Genomic DNA, 23,541 nt, shown 5'->3' with positions numbered 1-23,541 from the left:
CTACATCAGCTAGCTGCTGCTGCCGCTGCTGCTGCTGCCAGCTGCGCTGCTGCTGCGCTACCACTACTGCTACTACACGCTGCTGCTAGCATACTACTACTCACTACTACGCACTTACTACACTGCGCACGGCTGCCGCGCTGCTGCTGCTACTCACACACTACTACGCTGCTACACTACCTCACTTTGCTGCTGCTAAGCATCACTATACTTCTACTACCACGTGCTGCTGCTGCTCATGCTGCACTCCACTACCACCACTACACCGGCCCACACCACACCGCGGCTGCACTCACCACCCCCCCTGCGCACACCACACCACCACCGCGCGGCACGTCCACTCACTCACACTACCGCGCGGCCACGCTGCCACTCACCCCCAGCGCAGCCGCACTCACACACTAATAACAATAAATAATACTAATAATAAAAGTTAAAATATGTTGTTGTAACAAATAAAGTAGCAACAATGAACGTGGTGTGTTATTGTTGGTGTTAATGACTCCGGAAATACCTGTTGAAGGCTGGTGGTGGCGAAGGTGTTGACGAGAGCCCACACCTGTGCTGACACTGGGCCCAGGAGCTGAGTCTCGGTGCTGTACTTCATGGCTGAGTGGGTTACAGGGTTGGACCACAGTTCTTGTCCCCACCCACCCAGTATTCTCTTTATTCATTGAGGGTCTGGAGTTTTACGACTCATTAGCCGCGAGTTCAACCCTCACCCGTACCGTGGGTTGTTTGAAATCGTGTCTGGACGACTTTTTGAATCATTGAGGGTTCTTTATTATGATTCAACTTAGGTTTATGTACTATCTGGCTGTGTTTAGCGTTTAGTTATGATGATGATGATAATTGGGTGTGTAGGGTATGAGGATAAATGTATTGTGAAAACTAACGGGGCTGTAGGAAGAGACCCGTCAAGGGCGGTACCTTGACGCTGGTGAGGTGCTCTTGATTTAGGGAATTGGATCTGTGCTTCGGTTCCCTGAATTGAGCCTGAATTCCTTCCATCCCCCCACATGCGCTGTATAATCCTACGGGTTTAGCGCTCCCCATAATTATAATGTGGGAAAAGACCGTAGTGTCACAGTTGATGCTGCTGATACAAACAAGTCACAGTTGTGATTCTTGTAAAGTCATCCTATTATAAGCTCCGTGGCTGAGTGGCTATAGCGTTGGGCCTTGTATATGCAAGGACCACAGTTCGAGTCCCCGCCCGGTATTTGGTATTCAATATTATATATATATATATATATATATATATATATATATATATATATATATATATATATATATATATATATATATATATATATATATATATATATATATATATATATATAATAATAATAATAATAATAATAATAATAATAATTTAGAAGATAAATACTATGTAATAAACTTTTATATTCATGATCTCTATTGTTTACATTTTGGTTGGATCGTTTTCATCCATCAAAATAATTTGACAATTAATTGATTTCCGAAATGAATTACATTATAGAGTATCTAAATAATGTAAATATATTTATATTATTTTGTTTTGATATAAATATGTAGGATTTTTCATGAACTGCTGGACTTAAGAAGAATAATGTTAAGCTTGAACGCTTAGTGGAAGTGAAGCAGTGACACGAGGCTCCTGCTGCTGCTCCTCCTCCTCCTCCTCCTCGCTGAATAATCTAGTACAGTATTATGCAGTTTTGTAAAATTATAATTGTTTTGAATGAGACACTTGTGTAATATTTAAGAGTCTTTATTGAGGAATTATCATGGGGAGCGCTGAACCTGTAGGGATTATACAGCGCCTGTTGGGAGGGGGGATGGAAGGCATTCAAACAACAGGAGCACAGATCCAATCCCCTAGATCAAGAGCCCCTCACCAACGTCAAGGAACCTCCCTTGAGGTGCTTTATTGAGGAAACGTTACGCCAGCCAGTGACTTTTCAGTCCAATATAGAGAATGTCTGATATTTTTAGGTTATCCTGGGTAATTACACATATGCTGGTATGTATGATAATTTACGTAACTGTATTGTGTGACCCTAGTAGGTTTAGAGCTTCTTTTTTATTATAATAATGTAACTATGTGTACCTGTACCTGAATAAACTTAATAAGACAAGGACCCCAAATGGAAATGTTACTCTGACCATTTTTGGGTTAGTCTAGAACATAAGAAAGAAGGAACACTATAGCAGGCCTACTGACCCATGCGAGGCAGGTCCAAGTCTCCTACCGGCTAAAGCAAATGCCCTAACCTAGTCAGGTTAGGTCACACACTTATTGTAACTGTGCCTAAATGAACTTACCAATGAGAAGGATTTTAAGGTAATCAGTCCCTCCGCCTGGAGTAGATGTGAACACATTGATTCCAGGCTAAGGGACTGATTACTTCAAATTCCTCCTCATCTTCCACTGTTATCCTCAGCATTGGACTGACGAAGCCACTGGCTGGTGAAACATTTCCTCAATAAAGGTTCCTAAATGTTGCACAAGTATCTCATTCTTCAACTTGTTTGTTTTCAAAACCATTTTCATCACATAATTGTCTTACATAGTAATGTATGTTTAAATTACATTATGCCAACCCAAGAAAGTCAAAGTGACTTATTTCCGTTGTGGTCCTTGTGTTGTAAGCCTTTTTTAAAGTTTAAATTTACTTGATTTTAATGTCCAAAATATTCCCACTTTCTTCTGTGCACACTTTATCTGCAAGACTTGAATCAAACATTGAGCCAGAGCTTGAATTCTATCTAGGGAGTTGCAGCAGAACTTTATCAAAAACTCCATGCAAATAGAAGGCCCAAAAATTTGGAATTCAGTGCCTGAAAATGCCAAAAGTTCCCCATCAGTCAACATCTTATTAAATCATGTGTAAATGTTAACTGTCTGTAATTCCTCATACTTTCATTTCACCCCCTCAGTTCAACCACTATAAAATGCAGGTTATTGAACCAGTGTAAATTCAGTGTCCCCTGGCTTGGTTGGCAAAGCAATTGCCCCCACACGCTTAAGTGTCAGTGGTTTGATCCCCGGCATGGGTGGAAATGTTGGGCATATTTCCTCAACACCAGCTGTCACTGTTCAGCTAGCAGTACGCTAGTTGACTGGCGTGAGTTGCATCCTGGGGGACAAGATTGCAGGACCCCAATAGAAATAAGACTGATAGTTCTCGATGATGCAATGGCTTTCATGGGTTATCCTGGGTGGCTAACCCACTGGGTTAAAAATCACAACAAATCTAATCTTATCTTAATGTAATTTATTTATAATTGGCTAATTCATCATTTGCAACCTGTCTCATTGTACTTGTGATTATAATGAATTACTCAAGTTATACTGACAAATTATATACTAGGTCTAGATTAAAGTAGTATGCAAGCCTTATGATTGGTTTCCCCAAAATGCATTTGCATAATTAGTAACTAATGAACCATCAGCTGAATCTAATAATATCTGTATTATAATAAAATCAAATTCAAAATACAGTGGAACCTCAAAAATCGAACTGCTCCCAACACAACCAATTATGTAAGTGTATTTTTGTAAGTCCTTTTATAAGTGTATTTTTAAGGGTCTGAAATGGACTAATCTAATTTACATTATTCCTGATGGGAATAAATTCATTCGGTAAAGGCACTTGAACAGACTTCTGGACCGAAGAAAGTTCGATATTTGAGGTTCCACTGTACACCTATTTGGTCAGTTGGAATGTATAGCTGCCGTAACTTCTTTGTATGGTTCATAAGAAATGAAATTGATTTTAATTGTAAATCTGTTACCTCTGTGTAATTTAGATAATAATAAAGTTGGTAGAAATTACCGACAGTATGTAAAGTAAAAGGACACAAGTGCAACTAATGTGACATTTATTGTGGCAACGTTTCACTCTCCAGGAGCTTTATCAAGCTTGATAAAGCTCCTGGAGAGCAAAACGTTGCCACAATAAATGTCACATTAGTTGCACTTGTGTCCTCTTACTTTACAATTTAGATAATGATATGCAGCAAGTGATTAACAGACATCATTGTATCACTACAACAGGAGTAGCAACAGACATCAGTGAAGCAACAGTACAAGAGAGACAACAGTGCAGTTCATGCAGTCATCAGGAGGAGAAGAAAAGTGAATAAACCAATTATCCTTAAGAAGAAACCTGTAAGAAGCATCCAAATTAACTTCTAAGAGACATCTGAGTAGATGTATAAAATTTGTATCTCTTAAGTAAGCTGCAGGTACATTGAAGAAGAAACAGCACCTACCTTAGGCCTCATATTTCCAGCAATATGGTAAGAAATTAATGTATATACATGGAAATAAATAAATTTTCTTCCTAATAAATTTACACTATAAATTTTGTTATATTTTTCTTTCACATATTTTTATAAAAAAATTCTCATACTGCTGTTTAGTATTTCTTCAGTGTTTTGTTAGAAAATAATTACTATTTATATAAACTGTATGAGTTCTTTGCTGTGTTCATTTTCAGTGTTACAAATTCCTATTTTTATTTGTGGTATCTCTTTCAGCCGAAAGCAAAGAAAACTCGGAAGTTTGCAGTCATGAAGAGAATGATCAGCTTAAATGACCCAAGACTGTAAGTATTTTGTGAGTGATGGTAATGGCCTGTGCCTAGTTTAATATATATTTGAAAAGTTATTTAACTTTTTAGATAGTGTATTTCCTCTTTGAAGCATTTATAATATGTTTTGAGCAATAGCAAAACAAATTCATAAAGGTTTAACTTTGTGTTGTTGCAGTAATTGGAATTTAATACTTGTTCCTTTTCCTTACATGTACATGCAGTTTGCTAAGAGATTTCTTCTCTTCCTGGTGACTGCATGGGAATTTAATGTTTGCTTTAAATAATTGTGCTTTTTTTTATATCTAATTCTCTCTTTCATTATCATTATATATTTACTAGTAGTAGTAGTAGGTTGGTAGACAGCAACCACCCAGGGAGGTACTACCGTCCTGCCAAGTGAGTGTAAAATGAAAGCCTGTAATTGTTTTACATGATGGTAGGATTGCTGGTGTCTTTTGTCTGTCTCATAAATATGAAAGATTACAGGTACGTCTTGCTACTTCTACTTACACTTAGGTCACACTACACATACATGTACATGTTTATTTATACACACTCATCTGAGTTTTCTTAGATTTTATCTTAATAGTTCTTGGTCTTATTACTTTTCCTTTTATATCCATGGGGAAGTGGAATAAGAATCTTTCCTCCGTAAGCCATGCGTGTTGTAAAAGTCAACTAAAATGCCGGGAACAATGGGCTAGTAACCCCTTTTCCTGTAAAGATTACTAAAAAGAATAAGAAGAAAATTGTCAAAGTGGGAAGTCTGAATGTGCGTGGATGTTGTGCAAATGATAAGAAAGAGATGATTGTGGATGTTATGAATGAGAAGAAACTGGATGTCCTGGCTTTAAGTGAAACAAAGCTGAAGGGGGTGGGAGAGTTTCAATGGAGAGGAATAAATGGGATTAGGTCAGGGGTTTCAAATAGAGTTAGAGCTAAAGAAGGAGTAGCAATAATGTTGAAGGATAAGCTATGGCAGGAAAAGAGGGACTACAAATGCGTAAGTTCAAGGATTATGTGGAGTAAAATAAAGATTGGATGTGAAAAGTGGGTTATAGTAAGCGTGTATGCACCTGGAGAAGAGAGAAGTGTAGAGGAGAGAGAGAGATTCTGGGAAATGTTAAGTGAATGCGTGGGGAGTTTTGAATCAAGTGTGAGAGTAATGGTGGTTGGGGATTTCAATGCTAAAGTGGGTAAAAATGTTATGGAGGGAGTAGTAGGTAAATTTGGGGTGCCAGGGGTAAATGTAAATGGGGAGCCTTTAATTGAGCTATGTGTAGAAAGAAATTTGGTAATAAGTAATACATATTTTATGAAAAATGCCACTGCTGTGTACACAGATGGCTCTAAGTCTTCAGACGGCGTCGGATTCGCAGCAGTGTTTCCGGACAGCGTCGTGCGGGGACATTTACTATCTTCAGCTAGCATTTTTACTGCTGAACTGTATGCCATTCTTGCAGCACTTATTCGTATCGCATCTATGCCTATGTCATCATTTGTAGTAGTCTCAGACTCCCTTAGTGCTCTACAGGCTATACGAAAATTTGATACATCTCATCCCCTAGTTCTCCGTATCCAACTTTGGCTACGCCGTATCTCTACCAAACATAAAGATATTGTTTTTTGTTGGGTCCCTGGTCATGTCGACATACAGGGCAATGAACAGGCAGACACTGCTGCGCGGTCAGCAGTACATGACCTACCAATTTCCTATCGAGGTGTCCCATTTCTTGACTATTTTGCTACAATAGCTACCCACCTTCGCACCCGTTGGCAACAACGTTGGTCAACTCTGCTCGGTAACAAACTTCATTCTATTAAACCGAGCATAGGTTACTGGCCGTCTTCTTGTCATCAGTGCCGAGGTTGGGAGACCACTCTCTCCCGCCTTCGCATTGGCCACACTCGTCTTACTCATGGGTATCTCATGGAAAGGCACCCTGCTCCTCTCTGTGAGCAGTGTCAAGTTCCAGTATCGATTAGCCACATTCTGTTAGACTGCCCTCTCTATCAACGAGCACGCAGAATTTACCTCCAACGTCGTCTTCGTTCTACTACTCTCTCTTTACCTTCCCTTCTTGCTGATGGACCCTCCTTTAATCCTGACTCTCTCATTGACTTCTTGACAACGACTGATTTACTCCACAAACTCTGATGATACTTTTCGCACTCCCCTCAGCCCTTTCTAGTTCAGTCTCTTGCTGCCCTTTACCCTTTCACCATCCACTGCCCCGCTGTTTTCCGTAACCTATTACTCATTCATCTCCCTTTTGCCACCTGATGCCCTCGCTTCCTTCCTGCCCTGCAGCGCTGTATAGTCCTTGTGGCTTAGCGCTTCTTTTTGATTATAATAATAATATGAAAAAGAGGATAAATAAATATACAAGATATGATGTAGCACGTAATGAAAGTAGTTTGTTACATTATGTATTGGTGGATAAAAGGTTGATGGGTAGGCTCCAGGATGTACATGTTTATAGAGGGGCAACTGATATATCAGATCATTATTTAGTTGTAGCTACAGTTAGAGTAAGAGGTAGATGGGAAAAGAGGAAGGTGGCAACAACAAGTAAGAGGGAGGTGAAAGTGTATAAACTAAGGGAGGAGGAAGTTCGGGCGAGATATAAGCGACTATTGGCAGAAAGGTGGGCTAGTGCAAAGATGAGTAGTGGGGGGGTTGAAGAGGGTTGGAATAGTTTTAAAAATGCAGTATTAGAATGTGGGGCAGAAGTTTGTGGTTATAGGAGGGTGGGGGCAGGAGGAAAGAGGAGTGATTGGTGGAATGATGAAGTAAAGGGTGTGATAAAAGAGAAAAAGGTAGCTTACGAGAGGTTTTTACAAAGCAGAAGTGTTTTAAGAAGAGCAGAGTATATGGAGAGTAAAAGAAAGGTGAAGAGAGTGGTGAGAGAGTGCAAAAGGAGAGCAGATGAAAGAGTGGGAGAGGCACTGTCAAGAAATTTTAATGAAAATAAGAAAAAATTTTGGAGTGAGTTAAACAAGTTAAGAAAGCCTAGGGAAAGTATGGATTTGTCCTTTAAAAACAGAGTAGGGGAGTTAGTAAATGGGGAGAGGGAGGTATTAGGTAGATGGCGAGAATATTTTGAGAAACTTTTAAATGTTGAGGAAGAAAGGGAGGTGGTAATTTCATGCACTGGCCAAGGAGGTATACCATCTTTTAGGCGTGAAGAAGAGTAGAATGTAAGTGTGGTGGAGGTACGTGAGGCATTACGTAGAATGAAAGGGGGTAAAGCAGCTGGAACTGATTGGATCATGACAGAAATGTTAAAAGCAGGGGGGGATATAGTGTTGGAGTGGTTGGTACTTTTGTTTAATAAATGTATGAAAGAGGGGAAGGTACCTAGGGATTGGCAGAGAGCATGTATAGTCCCTTTATATAAAGGGAAAGGGGACAAAAGAGATTGTAAAAATTATAGAGGAATAAGTTTACTGAGTATACCAGGAAAAGTATACGGTAGGGTTATAATTGAAAGAATTAGAGGTAAGACAGAATGTAGAATTGCGGATGAGCAAGGAGGCTTCAGAGTGGGTAGGGGATGTGTAGATCAAGTGTTTACATTGAAGCATATATGTGAACAGTATTTAGATAAAGGTAGGGAAGTTTTTATTGCATTTATGGATTTAGAAAAGGCATATGATAGAGTGGATAGAGGAGCAATGTGGCAGATGTTGCAAGTTTATGGAATAGGTGGTAAGTTATTAAATGCTGTAAAGAGCTTTTATGAGGATAGTGAGGCTCAGGTTAGGGTGTGTAGAAGAGAGGGAGAATACTTCCCGGTAAAAGTAGGTCTTAGACAGGGATGTGTAATGTCACCATGGTTGTTTAATATATTTATAGATGGGGTTGTAAAAGAAGTAAATGCTAGGGTGTTTGGGAGAGGGGTGGGATTAAATTATGGGGAATCAAATTCAAAATGGGAATTGACACAGTTACTTTTTGCTGATGATACTGTGCTTATGGGAGATTCTAAAGAAAAATTGCAAAGGTTAGTGGATGAGTTTGAGAATGTGTGTAAAGGTAGAAAGTTGAAAGTGAACATAGAAAAGAGTAAGGTGATGAGGGTATCAAATGATTTAGATAAAGAAAAATTGGATATCAAATTGGGGAGGAGGAGTATGGAAGAAGTGAATGCTTTCAGATACTTGGGAGTTGACGTGTCGGCGGATGGATTTATGAAGGATGAGGTTAATCATAGAATTGATGAGGGAAAAAAGGTGAGTGGTGCGTTGAGGTATATGTGGAGTCAAAAAACGTTATCTATGGAGGCAAAGAAGGGAATGTATGAAAGTATAGTAGTACCAACACTCTTATATGGATGTGAAGCTTGGGTGGTAAATGCAGCAGCGAGGAGACGGTTGGAGGCAGTGGAGATGTCCTGTCTAAGGGCAATGTGTGGTGTAAATATTATGCAGAAAATTCGGAGTGTGGAAATTAGGAGAAGGTGTGGATTTAATAAAAGCATTAGTCAGAGGGCAGAAGAGGGGTTGTTGAGGTGGTTTGGTCATTTAGAGAGAATGGATCAAAGTAGAATGACATGGAAAGCATATAAATCTATAGGGGAAGGAAGGAGGGGTAGGGGTCGTCCTCGAAAGGGTTGGAGAGAGGGGGTAAAGGAGGTTTTGGGGGCGAGGGGCTTGGACTTCCAGCAAGCGTGCGTGAGCGTGTTAGATAGGAGTGAATGGAGACGAATGATACTTGGGACCTGACGATCTGTTGGAGTGTGAGCAGGGTAATATTTAGTGAAGGGATTCAGGGAAACCGGTTATTTTCATATAGTCGGACTTGAGTCCTGGAAATGGGAAGTACAATGCCTGCACTTTAAAGGAGGGGTTTGGGATGTTGGCAGTTTGGAGGGATATGTTGTGTATCTTTATACGTATATGCTTCTAAACTGTTGTATTCTGAGCACCTCTGCAAAAACAGTGATTATGTGTGAGTGTGGTGAAAGTGTTGAATGATGATGAAAGTATTTTCTTTTTGGGGATTTTCTTTCTTTTTATTGGTCACCCTGCCTCGTTGGGAGACGGCCGACTTGCTGAAAAACAAAAAATATGTATATATATATATAGATATATATATATATATATATATATATATATATATATATATAATGTGTATATATACATGTGTATATATATATATATATATATATATATATATATATATATATATATATATATATATATATATATATATATATATATATATATTGTACAGTGGACCCCCGGTTAACGATATTTTTTCACTCCAGAAGTATGTTCAGGTGCCAGTACTGACCGAATTTTTTCCCATAAGAAATATTGTGAAGTAGATTAGTCCATTTCAGACCCCCAAACATACACGTACAAATGCACTTACATAAATACACTTACATAATTGGTCGCATTCGGAGGTAATCGTTATGCGGGAGTCCACTGTACAGTGGACCCCCGCATAACGATTTTAATCCGTGCAAGAGGGGTAATTGTTATGCGAAATAATCGGTATGTGAATGAATTTTCCCCATAAGAAATAATGGAAATAAAATTAATCCGTGCAAGACACCCAAAAGTATGAAAACAAAAATTTTTTTACCACATGAAATATACATTTTCCCACACACAAAGAGAAGGATACATGCACAATAGTAGAGTAGTACATGCACAGTATACAGTGGACCCCCGCATAACGATTACCTCCGAATGCGACCAATTATGTAAGTGTATTTATATAAGTGCGTTTGTACGTGTATGTTTGGGGGTCTGAAATGGACTAATCTACTTCACATTATTCCTTATGGGAATAAATTCGGTCAGTACTGGCACCTGAACATACTTATGGAGTGAAAAAATATCGTTAACCGGGGGTCCACTGTATATTGTGCATGTACTAGTCTACTAAATGAAGAATAAATGACACTTACCTTTATTGAAGATGCAGCAATGACTGATGACTGTGTCCTGGGAGTGCCTTTTCCTCCTGAGTACTGTAGGTCCTGTTTGGCATTTTCTTCCAGAACAGGCCTTATCACACTGTGTATGCCACTACGATTCTTAAATCTCTCAAACCAACCTTTGCTGGCTTTAAATTCACCAATATGAGCACTAGTTCCAGGCATTTTTTCCTGTTCACCTGGGTGTTAGTCGACTTGTGTGGGTTGCATCCTGGGAGACAAGATTAAGGACCCCAATGGAAATAAGTTAAGACAGTCTTCGATGACACTGACTTTTTTGGGTTATCCTGGGTGGCTAACCCTCTGGGGTTAATTGTTTCTTGGTATTCTCAATAAGCCACACCAACAACGGTGCTACAGCAGCAGCAGCAGCTGACGGTGGTACAACAGCAACAGACGATGCTACAGCAGCAGCAGACGATGCTACAGCAGCAACAGACGATGTTACAGCAGCAGCAGACGATGCTACAGCAGCAGCAGCAGCTGACGGTGGTACAGCAGCAACAGACGATGCTACAGCAGCAACAGACGATGTTACAGCAGCAGCAGACGATGCTACAGCAGCAGCAGCAGCTGACAGTGCAGCAGCAGCAGCAGCAGCTGTACCACCAATAGTAGCGATGGTTGATTGGGGTTTATTATACAACCTGGCCAGCTCGGAGACACGCACTCCACTTTCATACTTATCAATGATCTTTTTCTTCATCTCTATTGTAATTCTCACCCTTATTGCTGTAGGGTTGGCACTAGAAGCTTTCTTGGGGCCCATAGTCACTTATTTTCCAGAAAAAGCACCGAAAACACTGTAATAATACGAAATATTCCGATTGTATGCTTGGATGTTACCGCGGAGGCTGGCTGGTAAACAATGCCACCGGCGGAACATGTGAGCGTGGCTCAGGCCGCACATTGGACGCGTCTCGGACGAAAATCGGTGAGCGGGTTTTTAAACCATACCCCCGGCCGGGATTGAACCCGCGGTTTATTTGCAATCGTGTCATTACGATTTCTTGAGTCAGCGGGTTTTTAAGCGGTATGTGAGGCAAAATTTTGGCGATTAAAGCAAGCGGTATGCGGATTAATCGCTATGTGATGCCATCGGTATGCGGGGGTCCACTGTATATATATATTAATATATATATTAATATATATCTATATATATAATATATATATGCTTAATATTTTCAGATTTGATGTAGTTTTGGTACTTATTCTGTAAAAGAAATGTAGTTGAAAATTTACCTTTATTTTGGTTAGTAGTACTTATTGAAGGAAACTGACTGGCTCTTTTATTTTCAGGAATGAGAAGGACCGAAAGCCAAAGAAAATAAAAATACCTGATCCTCACGAGCACAAGATAAATGAAGCGTGAGATATTGCCTTTATTGTTTTCTTATTAGTTTATAAAGGAGGGGTTGGAATATTTGATGTTTAGAGAGACATATGAACTGTTGTATCTGTGCACCTCTGGCAAGACAGTGATAGTGTGATTGATGGCGAAAGTGCTTCTTTTTCTGGTCACCCTGCCTCGGCAGTAGGTGGCCAGCATGTTTAAAAAAATGCCATATTATTCTAGTAATAAATTTAAACACTATTAATGTAAATATTCCACACTCCCTGTAATTACATATAGTAATTAATATTGACAATTATGACTTGGGTAGTATGCAACAGCTTGTGTAGAAGACATGTCGAGAAGAGTACATAGTTGTACAAATTGCAGATTTTGTGTTATGGACAGTATTTCCGTTTTATCTTTTTATTCTTATTATATTTCATATAATTTAGTTAGCCATTTTTGGTATTTACACATGCAGATTTCCTACCCTTCACTGACTTATTTATTATATTAATTTTTTATGTAACTCGGCTGGTTATAGCTGTCTGCTCATACAATATACTACAGTACTGTATAATTTTTTCAACATGCCAGCCATATCCCACCGAGGTACTATATAATTATATAGTTTATTTTTTCAGGCTCTTCATGAAAAAATATAATGTGGCTATTACATCATTTTTTTCTTGTTTGCAGTCCACAGTACTCCTCTGCTCTTTTTTTTGAGTATAACACACAGCTGGGTCCACCATACCACATACTTGTTGATACCAATTTTATCAACTTTGCTATTAAGAACAGAGTAGATATTGTTAAGGTAAGTGTGTTTTTTTTTTATATCCTTTGTTATATGATAATCAGTGCTATGGACAAAAAATGTTAAAATTGAAATACATATTTGATTTGATAATTTGGCATTATTGAGAAATAACTCGGGTTAACAAATTTCGTTATTATTTTTATTTATTTATGCACAGGACTGCTTTGATTTTAATAAGTATAAACTTTTACTATTTTAATTTTTTAACCTTACACCAAGACAGGGTGACTAAAAAAAGCAAGCACATTTATCATTCATTCATTGTATAAGTTTTATTCTCCTATGTGCAGGTTATTTGTGTGCCTAGTCAGTGTCTTGCCAGAACTGTGCTGACACCATAATTCAGAGTACCCTCTGATTGTAGCATCCCACCCCTTCTTCAGAGTGTAGGCACTGCCCTTCCCACCTTCTGGACTCAGTCTAACCTGAATCCCTTCATATACGTTGCATTTCTCACGCTCCAACAGCATGTCTGTTAAAAACTGCTGTCTCCATTCAGAGATGCTCGCACAAGACTGCTAGTTGCATAAGTCCCTAACACGCCTTACCTCTTCCCTACAACTGTTAACGGGATAACTTCTACCCCATTTATCTACCTTCCACCCCAGATTTATACACCTTTGTTATTCTATCCCTCTCCAGCATCTTTCTGCTCAAACAACCTCCAGATAATTTTTATTCAATAGGGGATGATGGACTGTTTGTATGCTAAGTGCATTCCTTGCATAACTGAGTGTGTCCGAGGAGAACTGGAACAGATGGGAGAAAAGTACCGCTTAGCACTGAAAGTTATCAAAGACCCACGTATTGAAACCTTGCCTTGTCTTCACAAAGGAATATATGCTGATGACTGTCTTGTTCAGCGAATAACACAGGTATGAAATTTAGAGGAAATTTTTTGTTATGTTTTAAGCATATAAACATATACTAAGGCAGTCTTTAGAGCATGTAAGTCAAATTCTATTGAATTGATAGTTACAGGGAGTGTAGATCAGTATTTAAATTAAAATGATGCTGCTACATAAATGATTTAGTCTTAGACCAAAAATATTATACAGCATGAACAAATAAAATTTATACAGACTACAGTAATAGTAATATCTAAATATTTAAACATTTGGTCTTTACTTGCATTATAAAACTCAGTATTGCTCAACATTGTACTGAAAATGTAACATTTCATTTAAATTAGGTGAACTAAAAGTTTCCCTTTCTGTGTTTTGTATCCAGCATAAATGCTACATTGTAGCAACTTGTGATAAAGACCTCAAGAGACGAATACGCAAGATTCCTGGTGTCCCAATCATGACCGTTGGCCAACACAGGTGAGTTACTTCCTGGTAACTCTTTCACAGAGGATGTTAAAATCTTTAGTTTATAGGAGTACAGTATATTTTATTAACCTTCATGTTACTGACAAAAGAGCTTAAATCTAAAATTTCAGAAGTGTATACAGAACTTTTGCAATAAGATCACAGTAAACAGGTGATATCACAATATGCAAAACAACCACTGTGAAAAAATAAGAGAAATCCAAGCGAAATCCTAGCGAAATTCCAGAAATAATAAATTATGTAGAACAGGATGATAATAAACTATGCATGGTTAGGGTAACTAGTGACATCGTTCTCAGACAAATAGAGAAATTAAAACCTAACAAATCCCAAGGCCCTGATGAACTGTTTGCAAGGGTTTTAAAGGAATGTAAAGAGGAACTCAGCATACCTATGAGTTTTTATGAGGATAGTGAGGCTCAGGTTAGGGTGTGTAGAAGAGAGGGAGACTACTTCCCGGTAAAAGTAGGTCTTAGACAGGGATGTGTAATGTCACCATGGTTGTTTAATATATTTATAGATGGGGTTGTAAAAGAAGTAAATGCTAGGTTGTTTGGGAGAGGGGTGGGATTAAATTATGGGGAATCAAATTCAAAATGGGAATTGACAGTTACTTTTTGCTGATGATACTGTGCTTATGGGAGATTCTAAAGAAAAACTGCGAAGGTTAGTGGATGAGTTTGAGAATGTGTGTAAAGGTAGAAAGTTGAAAGTGAACATAGAAAAGAGTAAGGTGATGAGGGTATCAAATGATTTAGATAAAGAAAAATTGGATATCAAATTGGGGAGGAGGAGTATGGAAGAAGTGAATGTTTTCAGATACTTGGGAGTTGACGTGTCGGCGGATGGATTTATGAAGGATGAGGTTACTCATAGAATTGATGAGGGAAAAAAGGTGAGTGGTGCGTCGAGGTGTATGTGGAGTCAAAAAACGTTATCTATGGAAGCAAAGAAGGGAATGTATGAAAGTATAGTATAGTACCAACACTTATATGGATGTGAAGCTTGGGTGGTAAATGCAGCAGCGAGGAGACGGTTGGAGGCAGTGGAGATGTCCTGTCTAAGGGCAATGTGTGGTGTAAATATTATGTGGAAATTAGGAGAAGGTGTGGAGTTAATAAAAGCATTAGTCAGAGGGCAGAAGAGGGGTTGTTGAGGTGGTTTGGTCATTTAGAGAGAATGGATCAAAGTAGAATGACATGGAAAGCATATAAATCTATAGGGGAAGGAAGGAGGGGTAGGGGTCATCCTCGAAAGGGTTGGAAAGAGGGGGTAAAGGAGGTTTTGGGGGCGAGGGGCTTGGACTTCCAGCAAGCGTGCATGAGCGTGTTAGATAGGAGTGAATGGAGATGAATGATACTTGGGACCTGACGATCTGTTGGAGTGTGAGCAGGGTAATATTTAGTGAAGGGATTCAGGGAAACCGGTTATTTTCATATAGTCGGACTTGAGTCCTGGAAATGGGAAGTACAATGCCTGCACTTTAAAGGAGGGGTTTGGGATATTGGCAGTTTGGAGGGATATGTTGTGTATCTTTATATGTATATGCTTCTAAGCTGTTGTATTCTGAGCACCTCTGCAAAAACAGTGATAATGTGTAAGTGTGGTGAAAGTGTTGAATGATGATGAAAGTACAGTGGACCCCCGCTTAACGATCACCTCCCAATGAGACCAATTATGTAAGTGTATTTATGTAAGTGCGTTTGTACGTGTATGTTTGGGGGTCTGAAATGGACTAATCTACTTCACTATATTCCTTATGGGAACAAATTCGGTCAGTACTGGCACCTGAACATACTTTTGGAATGAAAAAATATCGTTAACCAGGGGTCCACTGTATTTTCTTTTTGGGGATTTTCTTTCTTTTTTGGGTCACCCTGCCTTGGTGGGAGACGGCCGACTTGTTGAAAAAAAAAAAAATGTTAGTAAATACCACTGCCTCTATCACTGCCTCTACCACTGCCTCACCCACTCCAGTCACACTCAATCTACAAACACCAAATACAATGAATTATTGTGAAATGTTTGGAAGAGCACGGAGACTAATACTCACTCCAGCATAAACAAAGCTACACTGACGCTGCGTCAACCACTTCCTCCACCACTGCTTCAGCCCTCGTATTTTTGTACAATTTCCTTCCTCAATTCTATCGTATTTATTATTATTATTATTTTTATTATATTATTATTATTTTTATTATATTATTATTATTTTTATTATATTATTATTATATTTTTTTTATTATATTATTATATTTGAAGTAGATAGTCCATTTATACACATATTATTACACTTACATTTGGTCGCATTATATTATTATTATTATTATTAGTATTATTAGCAGTAGCACAAATGTTTGATTCTTTGCTGTGTTCAAGAGTAAACACATGATGTCACCTTCCAATACCTGTCCGAATAGCCATTCCAATATGCAGTCATAAATGGGTTGACATTATTTATACTGTAGTTTAATAGCAAATAATGAACAAACAAAACACTCACCACACAGTGGTGGGAGGGCTGGCTGCCAGTTGTGGGGGTCAGAGGGAGGGTAGTAGGGACTTGCAGTGGTGGAGGCAGTGGTATTTAATAACATACATGTTGTTAAGGCATAACGTATGTATTTAGTACAATTTATGACGTTTTCATGTATTTTATGATTGTTCATGGTTCAACAAGTTAAGGAAGCAGTATTGTATTATATTTCCCTACAATATATTGGGGCACCAAACATTCACGGGTTTTCAACATTCATGAGGCTCTTGATCCCCTAACCCTCGTGAATGTTGAGGGAGACCTGTACGTGGAAACAAAAAAACATTATCTATGGAGGCAAAAAAGGGAATCTATGAAAGTATAGTGGTACCAACACTCTTATATGGGTGTGAAGCTTGGGTTGTATATGCTGCAGCGAGGAGGCGGTGGAGATGTCCTGTCTAAGGGCAGTGTGTGGTGTAACTATTATGCAGAGAATTTGGAATGTGGAAATTAGGAGGAGCTGTGGAGTTAATAAAAGTATTAGTCAGAGGGCTGAAGAGGGGTTGTTGAGGTGGTTTGGTCATTTAGAGAGACTGGATCAAAGTAGAATGACATGGAGAGTGTATGAATCTGTAGGGGAAGGAAGGTAGGGTAGGGGGTCATCCTCAAAAAGGTTGGAGGGAGAGGGTAAAGGAGGTTTTTATGGGCGAGGGGCTTGGACTTCCAGCAAGCATGCGTGAGCGTGTTAGGAATGGTTAGGAATGGGGACCTGATGAGCTGTTCGAGTGTAAGCAGGGTAATATTTAGTGAAAGGATTCAGGGAAACCAGTTATTTTTATATAGCTGGACTTGAATACTGGAAATGGAAAGTACAGTGCCTGCACTTTAAAGGAGGGGTTTGGGATATTGGCAGTTTGGAGGGATATGTTGTGTATCTTTATACATATATGCTTCTAAACTGTTGTTTTCTGGGCACCTCTGCAAAAACAGTGATTATGTATGAGTGAGGTGAAAGTGTTGAATGATGATGAAAGTACTTTTTGGGGATTTTCTTTCTTTTTGGGTCATCCTGCCTCGTTGGGAGACGGCGAACTTGTTAAAAAAAAAATGAAAAAAAAAAGATGGTTTTAAATTGGAAAAATTCAGATTTAGGAATAATATAGGAAAGCACTGGTTTGGTAATAGAATTGTGGATGAGTGGAACAAACTCCTGAGTACCGTCATAGAAGCTAAGATGTGTAGTTTTAAAACTAGATTGAATAAATACATGAGTGGGTGTGAGTTGGACCTAACTAGCTTGTGCTACTAGGTCGGATGCTTTAAGTGATGTGTCTGACCTCACTAGGTCAGTGAGATCAGACAGTCAGTGAGCTTCAGCTGTTAGGAGAATTGGCCTGTTGCAGTGCTCCTTTCTTATTTTCTTATGTTATCAAGGAACCCTTGATAATGTGAGAAATCACAAAAGCACTTAGAAGTTCTCTGTTTTTTTCCATTGGTTTTTTGCATATACAGTACTGTATATACTATGCCAGAATATATCAATACTTCTTCTTTCAACAAACCGGCCGTATCCCACCAAGGCAGGGTGGCCCAAAAAGAAAAACCAAAGTTTCTCTTTTTAAATTTAGTAATTTATACAGGAGAAGTGGTTACTAGCCCCTTGCTCCCGGCATTTTAGTCGCCTCTTACAACATGCATGGCTTATGGAGGAAGAATTCTGTTCCACTTCCCCATGGAGATAAGAGGAAATAAACAAGAACAAGAACTAGAAAGAAAATAGCAGAAAACCCAGAGGGGTGTGTGTGTGTATATATATGCTTGTACATGTATGTGTAGTGTGACCTAAGTGTAAGTAGAAGTAGCAAGACGTACCTGTAATCTTGTATATTTATGAGACAGACAAAAGACACCAGCAATCCTATCACCATGTAAAACAGTTACAGGCAGTTGCTGTCTACCAACCTACTACCTAGAATATATCAATACATATATTGTTAAGAGGATCATGTAACTTTTGTTTCAAACTTTGACCCCTCAAGGGAGGTTCCTTGATGCTTGTGAGGGGCTCTTGATCTAGGGAACTGGATCTGTGCTCCAGTTCCCTGAATCGAGTCTGAATACCTTCCATCCCCCCCTCCTCCACATGCACTGTATAATCCTTTTGAGTTTAGTGCTCCCCCATGATTATAATAATTATAATTCAAACTTTGACATGCTCTTATCTCTCCACTGCTGAACTCTGTTATTGATGTGTTGGAAATTGAGAGGTTAGATTCGCATGAATTCAAATGTCATAATGAATAACCTAACAGCAGTACATCACTTCCCAACCTGATGTCTGGGAATTTAAATCTAGATAATGTTCATTGATAAAGAAGTATAGTTCTATCACTGCCCAACCTATTTTATTTTATTAATAAATTTTATATACTGTACAATAATTTATTCAACTGTCACTGAATTAATTGTAATTATTTCCCATTAATATGTATTTTGTGTCAGAAGGGAACTAATGATAAGATTCCATGTAATAATTCATTAATGAATTCTCTTAGAAATATCTTGCTGGAAATAAGCCTTTTCTAAAATACTACTTTTATTCATAAATACTTCTCATATAGACTGTTTTGCAATGTTATTTATAATTTATGTGAGATCTGGCTTAACACAGAGAAGTGGTTGCCATGTTAGTGTAAAATTTAATTGATAATGCATTTAAGGTAATTTTCCTTTTACTGTACAATACTTTAGTGCATTTCTGTGTTAAATAGGTTAATAAGTTTGATGTTTAATTGGCATCATGTATTTAATTTTCCACATACATTATACTGTGATTTACTTTCCAGGTTCATCATAGAGAGAATGCCAGATGCACCTCAAATTTAGCATGGTCATAGGCAGTGTGATAAGTTAGGGTGAAGATTCCATCAAAGGATTTTTTTTTTTTTTTTTTTTTTTTACCTGGTTTGAAAACTTAAACATGTGCACAAGACAGAGAGTGGACTGGTACTGTTGCACAAGAAAACATGTTCCAAGGATTTTATTCTGGTTGAAGATGCAAAAATTCTGGAGAAAAGATGTTTTAAAATGAGATTTTACCAGGGCAATGTTCTGCTGTGAAGAGCTCACATCATTGACTTGATAAAGCTCTATCAGAGTGAAAGTCCCAATAACAGCTAGTTGTACAATGTCTTTTTCTTTACTATTGTCAGCAGTATGTCACTGGTATCTATGCTAGATTCTTTTATTATTGTAGAGCTCATTGTTCCAACAACATAGAAGAAAGTGGGAAATAGTATTTTTTTATTATTATCACACTGGCCGATTCCCACCAAGGCAGGGTGGCCCGAAAAAGAAAAACTTTCACCATCATTCACTCCATCACTGTCTTGCCAGAAGGGTGCTTTACACTACAGTTTTTAAACTGCAACATTAATACCCCTCCTTCAGAGTGCAGGCACTGTACTTCCCATCTCCAGGACTCAAGTCCGGCCTGCCGGTTTCCCTGAACCCCTTCATAAATGTTACTTTGCTCACACTCCAACAGCACGTCAAGTATTAAAAACCATTTGTCTCCATTCACTCCTATCAAACACGCTCACGCATGCCTGCTGGAAGTCCAAGCCCCTCGCACACAAAACCTCCTTTACCCCCTCTCTCCAACCTTTCCTAGGCCGACCCCTACCCCGTCTTCCTTCCACTACAGACTGATACACTCTTGAAGTCATTCTGTTTCGCTCCATTCTCTCTACATGTCCGAACCACCTCAACAACCCTTCCTCAGCCCTCTGGACAACAGTTTTTGTAATCCAGAGGGCTGAGGAAGGGTTGTTGTGTACAGAAATTTCTTGGCCATTGTTAGTGTGCATAAAATATTAAGCATTATATATACATGTATATTTTAATGCTGGACGTATTCCACCGAGGTACGGTGACCTGAAATAGAAACACTTACCATCATTCACACTATCACTGTCATGCCAGTCTCGTAGCGACACTACAGTTCAGGTGCCCCTCCAAACTGCAAATATCCCTATCCTTCTTTCAGAGTGCAGGCACTATACTTTCCACCTCCAGGACTCTAGTCCGGTTTCCCTGAATCCCTTCACAAAATGTTATCTTGCTCACACTAGTAGCTTGTCAAGTCCCAAGAAACATTTGCCTCCACTCACTCCTGTCTTAATAAGGTCAGCATTTAAAATACTGTGTGCAGTACATATTTGAATTGCTGTGTAACATCATTTGTAAGCATTTTTGTTTTTAACTCAATTATTTGCTGTCAGATAGTATTTAGGAATCCTCAAGGCTCAACAGTTGGTAGTGGACACATTGTTAATTTGATAGAATTAGGACTTCTCAAGTAAGAAGGTAATAGTTTACACACCTTTTAGTCCATTTGTCCTGTGTAATAATGTTGGTAGAATTACCAACAATATGTAAAGTAAAAGGACGCAAGTGCAACTAAAGTGACATTTTTATTGTGGCAACGTTTTGCTCTCCAGGAGCTTTATCAAGCTGTAACGGCTTGATAAAGCTCCTGGAGAGCAAAACGTTGCCACAACAAAAATGTCACATTAGTTGCACTTGTGTCCTTTTACTTTACATTTCTCCTGTGCCACAACAGTGAGGAAGTGAATTTATATAAAGAGTACATTGTTAGTTACAGTGTGTGAAGGAGGGGGACAGTCTAGCTGCTGCCCATCCCCACACATCTGTTTTACTTTACATATTATATTTTTACTTAACGGCTGTCTCCCACTAAGGCAGGGTTATACCTGTGTATATAAGTTAATGCTTAATATTATTACTTGTAAGTGGAAAAAATATATACTGAATGTAAAGTAGTTGCTATATATTCATAGAAAATTAATGAAAATTGATGTGGAACACTGTTTCAGGAATGTGTATCTGATTATAACAGCATCTGGGGTAATTGGTTCATTTCTGAAAAGTCAACTTTTGAACAATTTTCAGAAACACAACATGGTGTGGAATCTACTATATTTAGTCCTTTGATTAGAATTGGTTTAGATAAATATCATAGGGACATGATGCTTTTCTTACTTGTGTAAAGCTGTTTCCTCTTAATGTATAGACTCAAAATGAGGCTAGAAGTACAGTAATAATACACAGCATTGAATTACAGCACTGTATAATGGATTAGTTTAGCTCTTGTTTTTAATATAATAATATAATTTATTGGTTAACACTATACATGGTAAATTAGAATAAATATGATACTGCAGATTAATAATAATTTGTTCCTAGGCTCTTAGTACCTCTAGAATTTGAACATTGTGTTTGACATGTTGATTTATAAGTTCTTTAAGCAAGTCAGTGTTTAGTTCCTTTAATAAAAATAATGCAGCAAGGCCACACTAACCTGAAACCACAAATTAATTCTATTTGTGCTTATTATTATTTTGGGGGATTTGACAAGGGAAGGCAACTGCATTCACAAGAGAGCATTAAACCCATGTGAGTAACTACTGATAGGTGCAGCTGACAAAATTGCATTAACTTTTACTTCCATTATGATAAAAATTTAATAGTGGTGTACTAATTCATACTTACATTATGGTCACTCAGTCACCACCTACTATGTATTAAAAATAGTGATTTTGAACTGAAATGAATTTATAGTGAATTACTATGAGCATGTGGTTTGATTTTTATTAATACCAAGATGTTTATATTATTGTATGTACTGGCTCAAAAATGATATGCAGTAGTGACAAGTTAAACAAGACATGAGCTACACTTTAGCACGCTGTATAGCCCTTGTGGCTTAGCGCTTCTTTTTGATTATAATAATAATACACTTTAGCATCTTTATTTTCAAGATGTTTTTCCCGAGCAGCAGGCAGCTTCAGTTACAGATTGTTAAAACACAAAAGATGGTAGAAGTGGAGAGGTAATTTTGAAGTGATGAATGTCTCAGTCTGATCACCTCAAAATTACCTCTCTACTTACTGTCTCCAATATTATAATCTGTATTTAACTGAAGAAGCCTGCTGTGCAGTTGAAATGTTTCAACCATAAATATACTGTACCTAAGTGTTGTGCATGTAAATCAATACTTTAGATAAAAAAAATATCAAGCATGAGTAGCAGCAGGCAGTGTTACTACCAGAGGAGACAGCGGTTGTCCCCACGGTTCATGGCAGAGCCTGCTGGGCATCCCCACACCTGGCTGAATTGTTCATCATTAGAGAGGGGACCAAGGACACGGAACCTGCCTGGGGAATGTGCATCACCATATAGCTGCATCAGTACCACCTCAGCTGTCTTATGCTCACACCACACCTGAAAAATGTTGTCAATTAATAAAGAGTTACTGAAGCCTTGGTGAATGCTATTTATTTCTCTCCCTATTACATGGAGTTGGAAGTAGGCAAGGGAATGCACTGATGAGGTTTTATACAAGGATCTCCCTGCCCTGCTGTGCTGTATGACCCTTGTAGGTTTAGCGCTTCTTTTTTGATCATAATATGTGGGCCAAATCATACACTGTATGTATTAAATGATACACTGAATGGTTTCAAAGAAACATTGAGGTACTACTTACCTAGTAAACTCCCACTTATACACCATTTCCCCTCAAGGAAGGTTCCTTGATATTGGTGAGGGGCTCTTGATTTAGGGAATTGGATCTGTGCTCCAGTTACCCGAATTAAGCCTGAATGCCTTCCACATCCCCCCCGAGGCGCTGTATAATCCTCCGGGTTTAGCGCTTCCCCCTTGATTATAATAATAATATACACCATTTCTCTAAAATTTGCAATGTCACAACTTGTACTATTCTTGCTGGTCTAATATTTCACATTACTTATACCCCTCAAGGAAGGTTTCTTGATACCAGTGAGGGGCTCTTGATCTAGGGAACTGGATCTGTGCTCCAGTTCCCTGAATTAAGCCTGAATACCTTCCATCCCCCCCCCACAGGTGCTGTATAATCCTACAGGTTTAGCGCTTCCCCCTCAATTATAATAATTTACATTACTTATACTGTATGTTTTCCCTTGCCTT

At 38.5% G+C, this 23,541-nt stretch overlaps 2 protein-coding genes across 5 annotated transcripts in view; one reads left to right on the top strand and one right to left on the bottom strand.

The window, feature by feature from the left end:
* Positions 1–1,541: 1,541 nt before the first annotated feature.
* Bka (FCF1 rRNA-processing protein Bka) lies at positions 1,542–22,859 on the top strand. 2 transcript variants are annotated; one of them, XM_053783516.2, is made up of 8 exons: positions 1,542–1,685; positions 4,046–4,290; positions 4,531–4,598; positions 11,840–11,908; positions 12,576–12,696; positions 13,386–13,574; positions 13,930–14,024; positions 19,359–22,859. In XM_053783516.2, the coding sequence occupies exons 2-8, from the start codon at positions 4,288–4,290 to the stop codon at positions 19,396–19,398; spliced, it is 585 nt and encodes a 194-aa protein (XP_053639491.1). In that variant the 5' UTR covers positions 1,542–1,685; positions 4,046–4,287; the 3' UTR covers positions 19,399–22,859. The 2 variants fall into 2 exon arrangements, with proteins under 2 accessions (XP_053639491.1, XP_053639492.1); XM_053783517.2 differs by lacking the exon at positions 1,542–1,685 and adding an exon at positions 1,813–2,008.
* Positions 19,300–23,541, bottom strand: part of LOC128693701 (neprilysin-1-like) — a 32,013-nt gene continuing 27,771 nt past the window's right edge. For all 3 annotated transcript variants that reach the window (XM_070091087.1, XM_070091089.1, XM_070091088.1), the window contains one exon: positions 19,300–22,818. In XM_070091087.1, coding sequence (XP_069947188.1) covers positions 22,639–22,818 — 180 coding nt within the window. In that variant the 3' untranslated portion in view covers positions 19,300–22,638. The remainder of the gene's footprint in view (positions 22,819–23,541) is intronic.

This window comes from Cherax quadricarinatus, chromosome 34 (genome assembly GCF_038502225.1).
Source record: "Cherax quadricarinatus isolate ZL_2023a chromosome 34, ASM3850222v1, whole genome shotgun sequence".
Taxonomy (NCBI): domain Eukaryota; kingdom Metazoa; phylum Arthropoda; class Malacostraca; order Decapoda; family Parastacidae; genus Cherax; species Cherax quadricarinatus.
The sequence above is the reverse complement of the archived record's forward strand: the minus strand, read 5'-3'. Positions and strand labels throughout refer to the sequence as shown.

Excerpts from the sequence above, each read along its gene's own strand:
- Bka (XM_053783516.2), top strand. Across the intron at positions 4,599-11,839 it reads AGCTTAAATGACCCAAGACT|GAATGAGAAGGACCGAAAGC; the intron begins GTAAGTATTTTG and ends TTTTATTTTCAG. Across the intron at positions 13,575-13,929 it reads TTGTTCAGCGAATAACACAG|CATAAATGCTACATTGTAGC; the intron begins GTATGAAATTTA and ends TTTTGTATCCAG.